At 41.8% G+C, this 19,285-nt stretch overlaps 1 protein-coding gene across 1 annotated transcript in view; it reads right to left on the reverse strand.

Moving 5' to 3' along the window:
* The window catches only part of LOC139400774 (epidermal growth factor receptor pathway substrate 8b), a gene marked incomplete at its 5' end in the record, with an annotated part of 16,392 nt that extends 100 nt beyond the window's left edge, over positions 1 to 16,292 (reverse strand). The window contains 8 exons of the mRNA XM_071145421.1: positions 1 to 511; positions 725 to 857; positions 3,235 to 3,424; positions 3,695 to 3,791; positions 7,550 to 7,681; positions 15,347 to 15,455; positions 15,683 to 15,717; positions 16,124 to 16,292. The exon at positions 1 to 511 is cut by the window's left edge and continues 100 nt beyond it. Of these exons, the coding sequence (XP_071001522.1) occupies positions 437 to 511; positions 725 to 857; positions 3,235 to 3,424; positions 3,695 to 3,791; positions 7,550 to 7,681; positions 15,347 to 15,455; positions 15,683 to 15,717; positions 16,124 to 16,292 (940 nt within the window). The remainder of the gene's footprint in view (positions 512 to 724; positions 858 to 3,234; positions 3,425 to 3,694; positions 3,792 to 7,549; positions 7,682 to 15,346; positions 15,456 to 15,682; positions 15,718 to 16,123) is intronic.
* Between the last annotated feature and the right edge of the window lie 2,993 nt (positions 16,293 to 19,285).

The raw sequence follows: 19,285 nt of genomic DNA on the forward strand, positions 1-19,285 counted from the left end.
ACACACACACACGCACGCACGCCCGCACTCACACAGATGCACAAACTATCTCTCTCACCACTACACCTGTAAATTAATATGGTCCCTCACCACCACACCTGTAAATTAATATGGTCCCTCACCACTATACAAAGATAGAAACATTGTCAGGCAAAGCATCAAAAAGCAATAGTCATAATTACTAGAGAACATCATTGAAGAAAAAGGTAAACATACACATTCACTAAGATGAAAAATAAATATATAATTTAAAAAAAATTATAACAGTTATATTAAATGCCAATGTTAACTGTCGATTGTCTGATAAAAATAAGTTGGTGAAAGGGTGGGCACTGTGGGAGGGGAAGGCTTCTGGTTGGTTGCTACTGGAGAGGGTTGTTATGGTGACCAGCCATGCTGAGCTGTGATTGGTTGACAGTCATTGAGCATGCTCAGATTAGTCCTTGCTGGCATCGATCTTCTCTTGTCGTCGTCTCATAATCTCTTGGAGCTCTGAATTCCCATTGTTCTTCTGGAAATAGATTTTCAGGGTTGAGTTTTTTTATTTTTTATATCTAAACATCTAAAGGCTCTAAACGTGTGTGTGTTCGTGCTTGTGCGTGTGTGTGTGTGTGTGTGTGTGTGTGTGTGTGTGTGTGTGTGTGTGTGTGTGTGTGTGTGTGTGTGTGTGTGTGTGTGTGCGTACAGTGGTTCATGTGTCAGTATGTGTGCATGTGATACAGACCTCTAGCTGGGCTTTCTGCACGGTGGTCTGGCTGTACACCCTGGCTCCCTCGTCTCCACACACTGCCTTCAGTTCCTCCTTGTTCAGAGAGAAGAGCTGAGCGCCCGTCAGGTTCCCCAGGCACTCCACCGTCCTGTAGGGAACAGAGATTACATTACCCATAATGCTCTATACCAAGGGAATCCACTGTGCTGTATGGAACAGAGACTACATTGCCCATAATGATCTACACCCAGGCACTCCATCACGCTTTAGGGAACAGAGACTGCATTATCCATCAGACATGGGCAGGAAATAGTTGTATTTTGTAGTTTATTTTAAAATACCAACTTTTGAAATACTCTAGGTAGTTTAATGAAGAGTTAGAAATGTAGCGTTTTCAAAGGCAATTATTTTATGTGATATTCAAATACAGGTCTCAGAAAAATGAATACTATTTTAATGTATTTGAATATATGCAAGTTATTTGAAAACAAAAATTGTATTTGATGGCTGCCCAAAATGTAATGAAGAACCAAAGACGACAACAAGTAATGTGTGTTAATGAAACATATGAGGGACATGGAATCATCAAGATTGCATAATAAGTGAGTTATTACATAAATGGAATAACGAAGTCACTATTCCTCTTGTCAGTAGTTACAAATACTCTCAGCTCTTTGTTATACAATTAAAATGCAATTACTCAATAATTATGTAACAACATACTAATAAAATGCTGCTCCTGAAGTAATTACAGTTTAACTACACAGGAACAAGAACAGTGAGGGCTGTCCTTGGCTGGAAAATGGCTTTCTGGTTTTCTGTGACTAGGTGCTGACCTAACATAATCGTTTGTTGTGCTTTCGCCGTAAAGCCTATTTGAAATCGGACACTGTGGCTGGATTTACAAGAAGTTTATCTTTAAAATGGTGTAAAATACTTGTATGATTGAGGAATTTTAATTATGGGATACCTCGATAACAGCCAGTGAAATTGCAGGGCTCCAAATTCAAAACAATTTAAAAATAGTGCTTTCTGGACCGTTTTTTGAAATTCTTTCAATTTTTTTTGTCAATTACACATTCTTTTGTCATATTTTATTGTCATATTTTTTTTTTTTTTACTTGTCTATAAGGCATATGTTTTGTCCATTTGCAATATGATTTACTAGGAAGTCAAAAGTCGAAGTCAAAAGTCAGTGAACCATTGCCAGATGCAGTAAGAAATGTCCAAATGTAATATGAAAGTATTGAAAGTGCCAAATCAGGATGTTTTGTCCATTTGCAATATGATATCATAGGAAGTCAAAAGTCTAAGTCAAAAGTCACTTGTTTTTTTTTTGCCAAATGCCATAAGAAATGTCCAAATGCAATATGAAAGTATTGAAAGTGCCAAATCAGGATGTTATGTCCATTTGCCATGTACGATCATAGGAAGTCGGTTTCCAAACCCAAAAGTCAGTGAACCATGTCCAAATGGCATTTATACTGCCCAAATGATATATAGCACTATGTTAAGACATGAATCAACCTAGATGGTCTATTTGTCATGTATGATGAGGGAGAAGTGGGACTTTTTTGAAAAAGGTCCAAAAATGACCAGGGGCGCCCCCTATTGGATTGGCACGGGTGGGGGGTGTTCCCTACCCAACAGTACCCTCTGTATTGAAATAGTCACCTCCAAAGTTACTGTTTGTTCCTGCCCAAAAATAGTTACTTTCCACAAACCATAGTTAAATCTATAGGTATCCGAAGTCTGTTACCCATAATTCCTTGTATAACATATTAAACACTAGAGAAGAACTGAGCTCTAGTCAGGATACCCAGACACTCCACCTTCCTTTCAATATTGAACAAACAAAATACGAACATACTAAATATTTGCAATATAAATTCACAAAATGTCAAATGTTCTAACTAAATGTTTTATCTAGTGTGGTGTTTGCAAGGCTAGTGAACTGATTTGGATAAGATTACCATATTCCACAAGAAAAAGAGCAATGTTGAGTTTGCATTTGGAGCATTTTTCTCTGTAAACTTGCACTGGCTAGGTGACCTTTCCTGGTTCTAATAGTTGTTAGCTAACTGAAGACTATGTAGCATGATAATACCATGAGATAACTGAAGACTTTATAGCATGATAATACCATGAGATAACTGAAGACTATATAGCATGATAATACCATGAGATAACTGAAGACTATATAGCATGATAATACCATGAGATAACTGAAGACTATATAGCATGATAATACCATGAGACAACTGAAGACTATATAGCATGATAATACCATGAGATAACTGAAGACTATATAGCATGATAATACCATGCACTAACTGAAGACAATATAGCATGATAATACCATGAGATAACTGAAGCCAGCACTTTGTCACTTTTCTCTCTTCCTCACGATTGTAAGTACATAAACTTTAACTGATATCTGCCTGCCTGCCTGTGTGTTTATTTATGTGTGTGTGTGTGTGTGTGTATCATGTCTTCTTAACACACAGCCAAGTATGGTGACTCACGGTTTAGAGAATCCCTTGGCATTGAGCCAGGCGGTGACCTGCGGTGGGCTGGAGTCTAAGGTGAGAGGAGGAGAGGAGCTGCTGTCTGAGGGGCGCTCTACCCTGAAGTTACGGCCAGGAGGATTGGACTTATTAGTAGTGATCCTCTTCAACAACTCATCATTCACCTCATCCATCTGGTGTGTCCGAGCTGGGGGAAGGGAGGGAGAGACAGAGGATCAATGGCAGGGGAGAGAGCGAGAGACCGAGGGAAAGAGAGAGACAGAAAGAGAGAGAATTAACAGAATGTGGAGAACGGAGAGACAGGGGAAGTAACTGTTTAAGAGGTATACCTGCTCATCTATAAGTGCTGAGGTCCTCTTGGCTAAGATGAGGAAACTCGTAAAAACCTTAAGCTCAGATAGCTCAGATAAGCAGTTATCTAGATTGTGTAGTAGTAAACGAAAGCTATGAGACTCACATTCTTTGAAGCGGCCCATGTCAAAGCTCTCCCCTCTCCCTAGAGAGCTGGAGGGAGAGGTAGGGCTGTAGGGCTGTAGGGCTGTAGGGCTGTAGGGCTGGCCAACCAGAGGTGACACAGACACACACAGAGACAAAAGAAAGACACATGAAAGAACGTTAATAATTCATGAATAGATTGGATTTATATAGTTATATATATCCAATAGATTGGATTTATATAGTGCTTATCCAGATGCTCTTACATAATGTCAAATGCTGTCAGGGAGAACAGGTTCATCTTTCCAAAAATGTTTGATAATGTTTCAAAATCTGTTCAACTGGTTTCCAGGATGCATTGGTAAGTGGGTACAGGGCTTGTAAAGTACGGAGAAGGGGTGGTATCATGACGATGTGTTTGTGTGGTGTGTTTTAGAAGTATAGAGGGAGTGTGCATAACTGAAGGTTATACATTATGTGTGAACAGTAGCTGTGTGTGTGTGTGATAATATGTGTGCATATGATATTGAGTATGTTGGGCATGTCTGTGATAATGTGTCTGTATATCATATTGTGCATGATAGTGTGTGTGGGTGTGTGTGCGTATGTGCTTTCTAATGTGTGCGTTTATGATAATGTGTGTGTGTGTGCGTTCTAATGTGTGCATTTATGATTGTGTGTGTGTGTGTGCGTTCTAATGTGTGCGTTTATGATAATGTGTGTGTGTGCTTTCTAATGTGTGCGTTTATGATAATGTGTGTGTGTGTGCGTTCTAATGTGTGCATTTATGATTGTGTGTGTGTGTGTGCGTTCTAATGTGTGCGTTTATGATAATGTGTGTGTGTGCGTTCTAATGTGTGCGTTTATGATAATGTGTGTGTGTGTGCGTTCTAATGTGTGCATTTATGATTGTGTGTGTGTGTGTGTGCGTTCTAATGTGTGCATTTATGATTGTGTGTGTGTGTGTGTGCGTTCTAATGTGTGCGTTTATGATAATGTGTGTGTGTGCGTTCTAATGTGTGCGTTTATGATAATGTGTGTGTGTGTGCGTTCTAATGTGTGCATTTATGATTGTGTGTGTGTGTGTGTGAGTTCTAATGTGTGCGTTTATGATTGTGTGTGTGTGTGTGCGTTCTAATGTGTGCATTTATGATTGTGTGTGTGTGTGTGCGTTCTAATGTGTGCGTTTATGATAATGTGTGTGTGTGCGTTCTAATGTGTGCGTTTATGATAATGTGTGTGTGTGTGCGTTCTAATGTGTGCATTTATGATTGTGTGTGTGTGCGTTCTAATGTGTGCGTTTATGATTGTGTGTGTGCGTTCTAATGTGTGCGTTTATGATAATGTGTGTGTGTGCGTTCTAATGTGTGCGTTTATGATAATGTGTGTGTGTGCGTTCTAATGTGTGCGTTTATGATAATGTGTGTGTGTGTGCGTTCTAATGTGTGCATTTATGATTGTGTGTGTGTGTGTGTGCGTTCTAATGTGTGCGTTTATGATTGTGTGTGTGTGTGTGCGTTCTAATGTGTGCGTTTATGATAATGTGTGTGTGTGCGTTCTAATGTGTGCGTTTATGATAATGTGTGTGTGTGTGTGTGAGTGCGTTCTAATGTGTGCGTTTATGATTGTGTGTGTGTGTGTGCGTTCTAATGTGTTCGTTTGTGATAATGTGTGTGTGTGAGTTCTAATGTGTGCGTTTATGATAATGTGTGTGTGTGTGCGTTCTAATGTGTGCATTTATGATTGTGTGTGTGTGCGTTCTAATGTGTGCGTTTATGATTGTGTGTGTGCGTTCTAATGTGTGCGTTTATGATAATGTGTGTGTGTGCGTTCTAATGTGTGCGTTTATGATAATGTGTGTGTGTGTGCGTTCTAATGTGTGCGTTTATGATAATGTGTGTGTGTGTGAGTTCTAATGTGTGCATTTATGATTGTGTGTGTGTGTGTGTGCGTTCTAAAGTGTGAGTTTATGAGTGTGTGTGTGTGTGTGCGTTCTAATGTGTGCGTTTATGATAATGTGTGTGTGTGCGTTCTAATGTGTGCGTTTATGATAATGTGTGTGTGTGTGTTCTAATGTGTGCGTTTATGATAATGTGTGTGTGTGTGTTCTAATGTGTGCGTTTATGATAATGTGTGTGTGTGTGTGTTCTAATGTGTGCGTTTATGATAATGTGTGTGTGTGTGTTCTAATGTGTGCGTTTATGATAATGTGTGTGTGTGTGTTCTAATGTGTGCGTTTATGATAATGTGTGTGTGTGTGTTCTAATGTGTGCGTTTATGATAATGTGTGTGTGTGTGTGTTCTAATGTGTGCGTTTATGATAATGTGTGTGTGTGTGTTCTAATGTGTGCGTTTATGATAATGTGTGTGTTCTAATGTGTGCGTTTATGATAATGTGTGTGTGTGTGTTCTAATGTGTGCGTTTATGATAATGTGTGTGTGTGTGCGTTCTAATGTGTGCATTTATGATTGTGTGTGTGTGTGTGTGCGTTCTAATGTGTGCGTTTATGATTGTGTGTGTGTGTGTGCGTTCTAATGTGTGCATTTATGATTGTGTGTGTGTGTGTGCGTTCTAATGTGTGCGTTTATGATAATGTGTGTGTGTGCGTTCTAATGTGTGCGTTTATGATAATGTGTGTGTGTGTGCGTTCTAATGTGTGCATTTATGATTGTGTGTGTGTGCGTTCTAATGTGTGCGTTTATGATTGTGTGTGTGCGTTCTAATGTGTGCGTTTATGATAATGTGTGTGTGTGCGTTCTAATGTGTGCGTTTATGATAATGTGTGTGTGTGCGTTCTAATGTGTGCGTTTATGATAATGTGTGTGTGTGTGCGTTCTAATGTGTGCATTTATGATTGTGTGTGTGTGTGTGTGCGTTCTAATGTGTGCGTTTATGATTGTGTGTGTGTGTGTGCGTTCTAATGTGTGCGTTTATGATAATGTGTGTGTGTGCGTTCTAATGTGTGCGTTTATGATAATGTGTGTGTGTGTGTGTGTGTGCGTTCTAATGTGTGCATTTATGATTGTGTGTGTGTGTGTGCGTTCTAATGTGTGCGTTTATGATAATGTGTGTGTGTGCGTTCTAATGTGTGCGTTTATGATAATGTGTGTGTGTGTGCGTTCTAATGTGTGCATTTATGATTGTGTGTGTGTGCGTTCTAATGTGTGCGTTTATGATTGTGTGTGTGCGTTCTAATGTGTGCGTTTATGATAATGTGTGTGTGTGCGTTCTAATGTGTGCGTTTATGATAATGTGTGTGTGTGCGTTCTAATGTGTGCGTTTATGATAATGTGTGTGTGTGTGCGTTCTAATGTGTGCATTTATGATTGTGTGTGTGTGTGTGTGCGTTCTAATGTGTGCGTTTATGATTGTGTGTGTGTGTGTGCGTTCTAATGTGTGCGTTTATGATAATGTGTGTGTGTGCGTTCTAATGTGTGCGTTTATGATAATGTGTGTGTGTGTGTTCTAATGTGTGCGTTTATGATAATGTGTGTGTGTGTGTTCTAATGTGTGCGTTTATGATAATGTGTGTGTGTGTGTGTTCTAATGTGTGCGTTTATGATAATGTGTGTGTGTGTGTTCTAATGTGTGCGTTTATGATAATGTGTGTGTGTGTGTTCTAATGTGTGCGTTTATGATAATGTGTGTGTGTGTGTTCTAATGTGTGCGTTTATGATAATGTGTGTGTGTGTGTGTTCTAATGTGTGCGTTTATGATAATGTGTGTGTGTGTGTTCTAATGTGTGCGTTTATGATAATGTGTGTGTTCTAATGTGTGCGTTTATGATAATGTGTGTGTGTGTGTTCTAATGTGTGCGTTTATGATAATGTGTGTGTGTGTGTGCGTTCATGATAATGTGTGTGTGTGTAATGTTACCTGGCTATAGAGAGGTTCAGCCATGCCGTGTGGTTCCTCTAGTTTGACCACATCCAGGATGTTGTAGGGGACATATCCTGATTGGCCACTCCTGTTCCTCAGTTTCCACCACTGTTTATCGTCCTCTATCACCTGCAGGGACACTTTTTTTTTTTTAAATGTGTACCTTTATTTAACTAGGCAAGTCAGTTAAGAACAAATTCTTATTTTCAATGACGGCCTAGGAACAGTGGGTTAACTACCTGTTCAGGGGGCAGAACGACAGAGTTTTATCATGTCAGCTCGGGGATTCGATCTTGCAACCTTTCGGTTACTAGTCCAACGCTCTAACCACTAGGTTATGCTGCCGCCACAATGACCTAAATAATAATAATAATAATAATAATATACCATTTAGCATGTTGTTGTTTTTTAATCTGAAACATGCATTTTCATATGTGTGTCCCAAGCATGAATCGAACCCACAACCCAGAAGTCACTCTGACTCTGCATGTCACTCTGCATGTCACTCTGACTCTGCATGTCACTCTGCATGTCACTCTGACTCTGCATGTCACTCTGCATGTCACTCTCCATGTCACTCTGCATGTCACTCTGACTCTGCATGTCACTCCGCATATAATATAGATGTCGTACCTCTAGCACCTCGTCCTGCAGTACTGACAGTATTATAATATAGATGTTGTACCTCTAGAACCTCGTCCTGCAGTACTGACAGTATTATAATATAGATGTTGTTTTGTTGCCATGGCGCCGACAGAGATGGCCGCCTCGCTTCGCGTTCCTAGGAAACTATGCAGTATTTTGTTTTTTTACGTGTTATTTCTTACATTAGTACCCCAGGTCATCTTAGGTTTCATTACATACAGTCGAGAAGAACTACTGAATATAAGATCAGCGTCAACTCACCATCAGTACAACCAAGAATATGATTTTTCGCGAAGCGGATTCTGTGTTCTGCCTTTCAACCAGGACAACGGAATGGATCCCAGCCGGCGACCCAAAAAAACTACTCCGAAAAAGAGGGAAACGAGGCGGTCTTCTGGTCAGACTCCGGAGACGGGCACATCGTGCACCACTCCCTAGCATTCTTCTCGCCAATGTCCAGTCTCTTGACAACAAGGTTGATGAAATCCGAGCAAGGGTAGCATTCCAGAGGGACATCAGAGACTGTAACGTTCTTTGCTTCACGGAAACATGGCTCACTGGAGAGACGCTATCGGAGGCGGTGCAGCCAGCGGGTTTCTCCACGCATCGCGCCGACAGAAACAAACATCTTTCTGGTAAGAAGAGGGGCGGGGGCGTATGCCTTATGGCTAACGAGACGTGGTGTGATCACAGAAACATACAGGAACTCAAATCCTTCTGTTCACCTGATTTAGAATTCCTCACAATCAAATGTCGACCGCATTATCTACCAAGAGAATTCTCTTCAATTATAATCACAGCCGTATATATTCCCCCCCAAGCAGACACATCGATGGCTCTGAACGAACTTTATTTGACTCTTTGCAAACTGGAATCCATACATCCTGAGGCTGCATTCATTATAGCTGGGGATTTTAACAAGGCTAGTCTGAAAACAAGACTCCCTAAATTGTATCAGCATATCGATTGCGCAACCAGGGCTGGAACAACCTTGGATCATTGTTATTCTAACTTCCGCGATGCATATAAGGCCCTGCCCCGCCCTCCTTTCGGAAAAGCTGACCATGACTCCATTTTGCTGATCCCTGCCTACAGACAGAAACAAAAACAAGAAGCTCCTACGCTGAGGTCTGTCCAACGCTGGTCCGACCAAGCTGATTCCACACTCCAACACTGCTTCCATCACGTGGACTGGGATATGTTTCATATTGCGTCAGATAACAACATTGACGAATACGCTGATTCGGTGTGCGAGTTCATTAGAATATGCGTTGAAGATGTCGTTCCCATAGCAACTATTAAAACATTCCCTAACCAGAAACCGTGGATTGATGGCAGCATTCGCGTGAAACTGAAAGCGCAAACCACTGCCGCACCCTCAGAGCATGCGCAGATCAGCTGGCCGGTGTGTTTACGGACATATTCAATCAATCCCTATACCAGTCTGCTGTTCCCACATGCTTCAAGAGGGCCACCATTGTTCCTGTTCCCAAGAAAGCTAAGGTAACTGAGCTAAACGATTACCGCCCCGTAGCACTCACTTCCGTCATCATGTGCTTTGAGAGACTAGTCAAGGACCATATCACCTCCACCCTACCTGACACCCTAGACCCACTCCAATTTTCTTACCGCCCAAATAGGTCCACAGACGATGCAACCACACCTAACCCATCTGGACAAGAGGAATACCTATGTGAGAATGCTGTTCATCGACTACAGCTCGGCATTCAACACCATAGTACCCTCCAAGCTCGTCATCAAGCTCGAGACCCTGGGTCTCGACCCCGCCCTGTGCAACTGGGTACTGGACTTCCTGACGGGCCGCCCCTAGGTGGTGAGGGTAGGCAACAACATCTCCACCCCGCTGATCCTCAACACTGGGGCCCCAAAAGGGTGCGTTCTGAGCCCTCTCCTGTACTCCCTGTTCACCCACGACTGCGTGGCCACGCACGCCTCCAACTCAATCATCAAGTTTGCGGACGACACAACAGTGGTAGGCTTGATTACCAACAACAACGAGACGGCCTACAGGGAGGAGGTGAGGGCCCTCGGAGTGTGGTGTCAGGAAAATAACCTCACACTCAACGTCAACAAAACTAAGGAGATGATTGTGGACTTCAGGAAACAGCAGAGGGAACACCCCCCTATCCACATCGATGGAACAGTAGTGGAGAGGGTAGTAAGTTTTAAGTTCCTCGGCATACACATCACAGACAAACTGAATTGGTCCACTCACACAGACAGCATCGTGAAGAAGGCGCAGCAGCGCCTCTTCAACCTCAGGAGGCTGAAGAAATTTGGCTTGTCACCAAAAGCACTCACAAACTTCTACAGATGCACAATCGAGAGCATCCTGGCGGGCTGTATCACCGCCTGGTACGGCAACTGCTCCGCCCACAACCGTAAGGCTCTCCAGAGGGTAGTGAGGTCTGCACAACGCATCACCGGGGGCAAACTACCTGCCCTCCAGGACACCTACACCACCCGATGTTATAGGAAGGCCATAAAGATCATCAAGGACAACAACCACCCGAGCCACTGCCTGTTCACCCCGCTATCATCCAGAAGGCGAGGTCAGTACAGGTGCATCAAAGCTGGAACCAAGAGACTGAAAAACAGCTTCTATCTCAAGGCCATCAGACTGTTAATTAAACAGCCATCACTAACATTGAGTGGCTGCTGCCAACACACTGACTCAACTCCAGCCACTTTAATAATGGGAATTGATGGGAAATGTAAAATATATCACTAGCCACTTTAAACAATGCTACCTAATATAATGTTTACATACCCTACATTATTCATCTCATATGTATATGTATATACTGTACTCTATATCATCTACTGCATCCTTATGTAATACATGTATCACTAGCCACTTTAACTATGCCACTTTGTTTACATACTCATCTAATATGTATATACTGTACTCGATACCATCTACTGTATCTTGCCTATGCTGCTCTGTACCATCACTCATCCATATATTTTTATGTACATATTCTTTATCCCCTTACACTGTGTATGAGACAGTAGTTTTGGAATTGTTAGATTACTTGTTGGTTATTACTGCATTGTCGGAACTTTAAGCACTAGCATTTCGCTACACTCGCATTAACATCTGCTAACCATGTGTATGTGACAAATAAAATTTGATTTGATTTGATGTCGTACCTCTAGCACCTCGTCCTGCAGTACTGACAGTGTTATAATATAGATGTCGTACCTCCACCACCTCGTCCTGCAGTACTGACAGTATTATAATATAGATGTCGTACCTCCACCACCTCTCGTCCTGCAGTACTGACAGTATTATAATATAGATGTCGTACCTCTAGCACCTCGTCCTGCAGTACTGACAGTATTATAATATAGATGTCGTACCTCTACCACCTCTCGTCCTGCAGTACTGACAGTATTATAATATAGATGTCGTACCTCTAGCACCTCGTCCTGCAGTACTGACAGTATTATAATATAGATGTCGTACCTCTAGCACCTCGTCCTGCAGTACTGACAGTATTATAATATAGATGTCGTACCTCTACCACCTCGTCCTGCAGTACTGACAGTATTATAATATAGATGTCATACCTCTACCACCTCGTCCTGCAGTACTGACAGTATTATAATATAGATGTCGTACCTCCACCACCTCGTCCTGCAGTACTGACAGTATTATAATATAGATGTCGTACCTCCACCACCTCGTCCTGCAGTACTGACAGTATTATAATATAGATGTCGTACCTCTACCACCTCGTCCTGCAGTACTGACAGTATTATAATATAGATGTCGTACCTCCACCACCTCGTCCTGCAGTACTGACAGTATTATAATATAGATGTCGTACCTCTACCACCTCGTCCTGCAGTACTGACAGTATTATAATATAGATGTCGTACCTCTAGCACCTCGTCCTGCAGTACTGACAGTATTATAATATAGATGTCGTACCTCTAGCACCTCGTCCTGCAGTACTGACAGTATTATAATATAGATGTCGTACCTCCACCACCTCGTCCTGCAGTACTGACAGTATTATAATATAGATGTCGTACCTCTAGCACCTCGTCCTGCAGTACTGACAGTATTATAATATAGATGTCGTACCTCTAGCACCTCGTCCTGCAGTACTGACAGTATTATAATATAGATGTCGTACCTCTAGCACCTCGTCCTGCAGTACTGACAGTATTATAATATAGATGTCGTACCTCTAGCACCTCGTCCTGCAGTACTGACAGTATTATAATATAGATGTCGTACCTCCACCACCTCGTCCTGCAGTACTGACAGTATTATAATATAGATGTCATACCTCTAGCACCTCGTCCTGCAGTACTGACAGTATTATAATATAGATGTCGTACCTCTACCACCTCGTCCTGCAGTACTGACAGTATTATAATATAGATGTCGTACCTCCACCACCTCGTCCTGCAGTACTGACAGTATTATAATATAGATGTCGTACCTCTACCACCTCGTCCTGCAGTACTGACAGTATTATAATATAGATGTCGTACCTCTAGCACCTCGTCCTGCAGTACTGACAGTATTATAATATAGATGTCGTACCTCTAGCACCTCGTCCTGCAGTACTGACAGTATTATAATATAGATGTCGTACCTCCACCACCTCGTCCTGCAGTACTGACAGTATTATAATATAGATGTCGTACCTCCACCACCTCGTCCTGCAGTACTGACAGTATTATAATATAGATGTCGTACCTCTACCACCTCGTCCTGCAGTACTGACAGTATTATAATATAGATGTCGTACCTCTAGCACCTCGTCCTGCAGTACTGACAGTATTATAATATAGATGTCGTACCTCTAGCACCTCGTCCTGCAGTACTGACAGTATTATAATATAGATGTCGTACCTCCACCACCTCGTCCTGCAGTACTGACAGTATTATAATATAGATGTCGTACCTCCACCACCTCGTCCTGCAGTACTGACAGTATTATAATATAGATGTCGTACCTCTACCACCTCGTCCTGCAGTACTGACAGTATTATAATATAGATGTCGTACCTCTACCACCTCGTCCTGCAGTACTGACAGTATTATAATATAGATGTCGTACCTCTAGCACCTCGTCCTGCAGTACTGACAGTATTATAATATAGATGTCGTACCTCCACCACCTCGTCCTGCAGTACTGACAGTATTATAATATAGATGTCGTACCTCCAGCACCTCGTCCTGCAGTACTGACAGTATTATAATATAGATGTCGTACCTCCAGCACCTCGTCCTGCAGTACTGACAGTAATATAATATAGATGTCGTACCTCTAGCACCTCGTCCTGCAGTACTGACAGTATTATAATATAGATGTCGTACCTCCAGCACCTCGTCCTGCAGTACTGACAGTATTATAATATAGATGTCGTACCTCTAGCACCTCGTCCTGCAGTACTGACAGTATTATAATAAAGATGTCGTACCTCCACCACCTCGTCCTGCAGTACTGACAGTATTATAATATAGATGTCGTACCTCTAGCACCTCGTCCTGCAGTACTGACAGTATTATAATATAGATGTCGTACCACTAGCACCTCGTCCTGCAGTACTGACAGTATTATAATATAGATGTCGTACCTCTAGCACCTCGTCCTGCAGTACTGACAGTATTATAATATAGATGGCGTACCTCTAGCACCTCGTCCTGCAGTACTGACAGTATTATAATATAGATGTCGTACCTCCAGCACCTCGTCCTGCAGTACTGACAGTATTATAATATAGATGTCGTACCTCTAGCACCTCGTCCTGCAGTACTGACAGTATTATAATATAGATGTCGTACCTCCAGCACCTCGTCCTGCAGTACTGACAGTATTATAATATAGATGTCGTACCTCTAGCACCTCGTCCTGCAGTACTGACAGTATTATAATATAGATGTCGTACCTCTAGCACCTCGTCCTGCAGTACTGACAGTATTATAATATAGATGTCGTACCTCTAGCACCTCGTCCTGCAGTACTGACAGTATTATAATATAGATGTCGTACCTCCAGCACCTCGTCCTGCAGTACTGACAGTATTATAATATAGATGTCGTACCTCTAGCACCTCGTCCTGCAGTACTGACAGTATTATAATATAGATGTCGTACCTCTAGCACCTCGTCCTGCAGTACTGACAGTATTATAATATAGATGTCGTACCTCTAGCACCTCGTCCTGCAGTACTGACAGTATTATAATATAGATGTCGTACCTCTAGCACCTCGTCCTGCAGTACTGACAGTATTATAATATAGATGTCGTACCTCAGTATTATAATATAGATGTCACCACCTCGTCCTGCAGTACTGACAGTATTATAATATAGATGTCGTACCTCTAGCACCTCGTCCTGCAGTACTGACAGTATTATAATATAGATGTCGTACCTCTAGCACCTCGTCCTGCAGTACTGACAGTATTATAATATAGATGTCGTACCTCCACCACCTCGTCCTGCAGTACTGACAGTATTATAATATAGATGTCGTACCTCTACCACCTCGTCCTGCAGTACTGACAGTATTATAATATAGATGTCGTACCTCTAGCACCTCGTCCTGCAGTACTGACAGTATTATAATATAGATGTCGTACCTCTAGCACCTCGTCCTGCAGTACTGACAGTATTATAATATAGATGTCGTACCTCTACCACCTCGTCCTGCAGTACTGACAGTATTATAATATAGATGTCGTACCTCTAGCACCTCGTCCTGCAGTACTGACAGTATTATAATATAGATGTCGTACCTCTAGCACCTCGTCCTGCAGTACTGACAGTATTATAATATAGATGTCGTACCTCTAGCACCTCGTCCTGCAGTACTGACAGTATTATAATATAGATGTCGTACCTCTAGCACCTCGTCCTGCAGTACTGACAGTATTATAATATAGATGTCGTACCTCTAGCACCTCGTCCTGCAGTACTGACAGTATTATAATATAGATGTCGTACCTCTACCACCTCGTCCTGCAGTACTGACAGTATTATAATATAGATGTCGTACCTCCACCACCTCGTCCTGCAGTACTGACAGTATTATAATATAGATGTCGTACCTCTACCACCTCGTCCTGCAGTACTGACAGTATTATAATATAGATGTCGTACCTCTAGCACCTCGTCCTGCAGTACTGACAGTTCGTTGGCATTGCGGGCCACAAAGTGGTAGCGGATCTTGGCATATTTACGGGACGAGGTGGTCAGCCCATTGTTGGACCTGGGACAGGAGACAAATGCATGAGTTATTTCTCATGGATCATGCACAATAAATATTGGCCCAGATTTAGCTACACTTCTGTTACATGGTCTGTATTAACACTACAACAGCGTATACGTTTTATAGCAGCTCAAGAAATAACATTAACATTTTTGTCAAGTAATGGTAGTAGCAGCATGTAATGTAGAATCACAGTAGTAGTAATCTGGGAAATATAATCCATTTACCCATTCGATGAGTTTAAAGACTGGGTTCCAAAAATCTGAAAGAGAGAGAAAATTTTGTAGGGCGGCGCACAATCTGACCAGCATCGTCCGGGTTAGGGGAGAGTTTGGCCGAGTTAGGCCGTCATTGTAAATAAGAATGTGTTCTTAATTGACTGTCCTAGTTAAATAAAGGTTCAATAAAAAATGCAATAAAAAAACGATGTTCTGGACTAGCGTGTTTCTGACTAGTGTAACACACTGAACTAGTAAATAACTCAAAGTATTTCAAACCTGCATCACTTTAAGAAATGTAAACAAACAAATGAAGAACTAACAATGGATGGCTGGGAGAAGTCTGGATGGTTGGGAAAAATCTACTAGAATGACTCAAATGGACAGCAGCCTAAAAATGTATGAGTATAAAATGTGTGTGTGTCTGTATGTGTGTGTCTGTGTACACACCTCGTCTGACTTGTAGGGGGACAGGAGGTTGGATATGGGGGACCTGGGAGGTTCCCCTGATCCCTCTGTCTCCCACGGGGATGTCCTGAACAGCTCAGCCGGGGGCTCCCACCCATTCCTGAATTTAGGGAAGTATGTAGGAGCACACTGGTCCCGCGGCCAGTCCGCTCTGCAAGGGGCAGGGGTCGGGGGGAGGTCGTTAATGCTGATACAGAGAGATCAAGTGTATAACAACTTATAAAGTATTAGAACAGCAGGCTGAACAACTTATAAAGTATTAGAACAGCAGGCTGAACAACTTATAAAGTATTAGAACAGCAGGCTGAACAGCTTATAAAGTATTAGAACAGCAGGCTGAACAACTTATAAAGTATTAGAACAGCAGGCTGAACAACTTATAAAGTATTAGAACAGCAGGCTGAACAGCTTATAAAGTATTAGAACAGCAGGCTGAACAACTTAACAGCAGGCTGAACAGCTTATAAAGTATTAGAACAGCAGGCTGAACAACTTATAAAGTATTAGAACAGCAGGCTGAACAGCTTAACAGCAGGCTGAACAACTTATAAAGTATTAGAACAGCAGGCTGAACAACTTATAAAGTATTAGAACAGCAGGCTGAACAGCTTATAAAGTATTAGAACAGCAGGCTGAACAACTTAACAGCAGGCTGAACAACTTAACAGCAGGCTGAACAACTTCTAAAGTATTAGAACAGCAGGCTGAACAGCTTAACAGCAGGCTGAACAGCTTATAAAGTATTAGAACAGCAGGCTGAACAACTTATGAAGTATTAGAACAGCAGGCTGAACAGCTTATAAAGTATTAGAACAGCAGGCTGAACAACTTAACAGCAGGCTGAACAACTTATGAAGTATTAGAACAGCAGGCTGAACAGCTTATAAAGTATTAGAACAGCAGGCTGAACAACTTATCAGCAGGCTGAACAACTTATAAAGTATTAGAACAGCAGGCTGATCAGCTTAACTGCAGGCTGAACAGCTTATAAAGTATTAGAACAGCAGGCTGAACAACTTATGAAGTATTAGAACAGCAGGCTGAACAACTTAACAGCAGGCTGAACAACGCAACAGCAGGCTGAACAGTTTAACAGCAGGCTGAACAACTTAACAGCAGGCTGAACAACTTAACAGCAGGCTGAACAACTTATAAAGTATTAGAACAGCAGGCTGAACAGCTTAACAGCAGGCTGAACAACTTATAAAGTATTAGAACAGCAGGCTGAACAACTTATAAAGTATTAGAACAGCAGGCTGAACAACTTATAAAGTATTAGAACAGCAAGCTGAACAACTTAACAGCAGGCTGAACAACTTAACAGCAGGCTGAACAACTTATGAAGTATTAGAACAGCAGGCTGAACAGCTTATAAAGTATTAGAACAGCAGGCTGAACAACTTAACAGCAGGCTGAACAACTTATAAAGTATTAGAACAGCAGGCTGAACAGCTTAACTGCAGGCTGAACAGCTTATAAAGTATTAGAACAGCAGGCTGAACAACTTATGAAGTACAGTGCCTTGCGAAAGTATTCGGCCCCCTTGAACTTTGCGACCTTTTACCACATATTAGGCTTCAAACATAAATATATAAAACTGTTTTTTTTGTAAAGAATCAACAACAAGTGGGACACAATCATGAAGTGGAACGACATTTATTGGATATTTCAAACTTTTTTAACAAATCAAAAACGGAAAAATTGGGCGTGCAAAATTATTCAGCCCCTTTACTTTCAGTGCAGCAAACTCTCTCCAGAAGTTCAGTGAGGATCTCTGAATGATCCAATGTTGACCTAAATGACTAATGATGATAAATACAATCCACCTGTGTGTAATCAAGTCTCCGTATAAATGCACCTGCACTGTGATAGTCTCAGAGGTCCGTTAAAAGCGCAGAGAGCATCATGAAGAACAAGGAACACACCAGGCAGGTCCGAGATACTGTTGTGAAGAAGTTTAAAGCCGGATTTGGATACAAAAAGATTTCCCAAGCTTTAAACATCCCAAGGAGCACTGTGCAAGCGATAATATTGAAATGGAAGGAGTATCAGACCACTGCAAATCTACCAAGACCTGGCCGTCCCTCTAAACTTTCAGCTCATACAAGGAGAAGACTGATCAGAGATGCAGCCAAGACGCCCATGATCACTCTGGATGAACTGCAGAGATCTACAGCTGAGGTGGGAGACTCTGTCCATAGGACAACAATCAGTCGTATATTGCACAAATCTGGCCTTTATGGAAGAGTGGCAAGAAGAAAGCCATTTCTTAAAGATATCCATAAAAAGTGTTGTTTAAAGTTTGCCACAAGCCACCTGGGAGACACACCAAACATGTGGAAGAAGGTGCTCTGGTCAGATGAAACCAAAATTGAACTTTTTGGCAACAATGCAAAACGTTATGTTTGGCGTAAAAGCAACACAGCTGAACACACCATCCCCACTGTCAAACATGGTGGTGGCAGCATCATGGTTTGGGCCTGCTCTTCTTCAGCAGGGACAGGGAAGATGGTTAAAATTGATGGGAGATGGATGGAGCCAAATACAGGACCATTCTGGAAGAAAACCTGATGGAGTCTGCAAAAGACCTGAGACTGGGACGGAGATTTGTCTTCCAACAAGACAATGATCCAAAACATAAAGCAAAATCTACAATGGAATGGTTCAAAAATAAACATATCCAGGTGTTAGAATGGCCAAGTCAAAGTCCAGACCTGAATCCAATTGAGAATCTGTGGAAAGAACTGAAAACTGCTGTTCACAAATGCTCTCCATCCAACCTCACTGAGCTTGAGCTGTTTTGCAAGGAGGAATGGGAAAAAATTTCAGTCTCTCGATGTGCAAAACTGATAGAGACATACCCCATGCGACTTACAGCTGTAATCGCAGCAAAAGGTGGCGCTACAAAGTATTAACTTAAAGGGGCTGAATAATTTTGCACGCCCAATTTTTCCGCTTTTGATTTGTTAAAAAAGTTTGAAATATCCAATAAATGTCGTTCCACTTCATGATTGTGTCCCACTTGTTGTTGATTCTTCACAAAAAAATACAGTTTTATATCTTTATGTTTGAAGCCTGAAATGTGGCAAAAGGTCGCAAAGTTCAAGGGGGCCGAATACTTTCGCAAGGCACTGTATTAGAACA

Source organism: Oncorhynchus clarkii, unplaced genomic scaffold, assembly GCF_045791955.1.
Source record: "Oncorhynchus clarkii lewisi isolate Uvic-CL-2024 unplaced genomic scaffold, UVic_Ocla_1.0 unplaced_contig_3507_pilon_pilon, whole genome shotgun sequence".
In the NCBI taxonomy this organism is placed as follows: domain Eukaryota; kingdom Metazoa; phylum Chordata; class Actinopteri; order Salmoniformes; family Salmonidae; genus Oncorhynchus; species Oncorhynchus clarkii.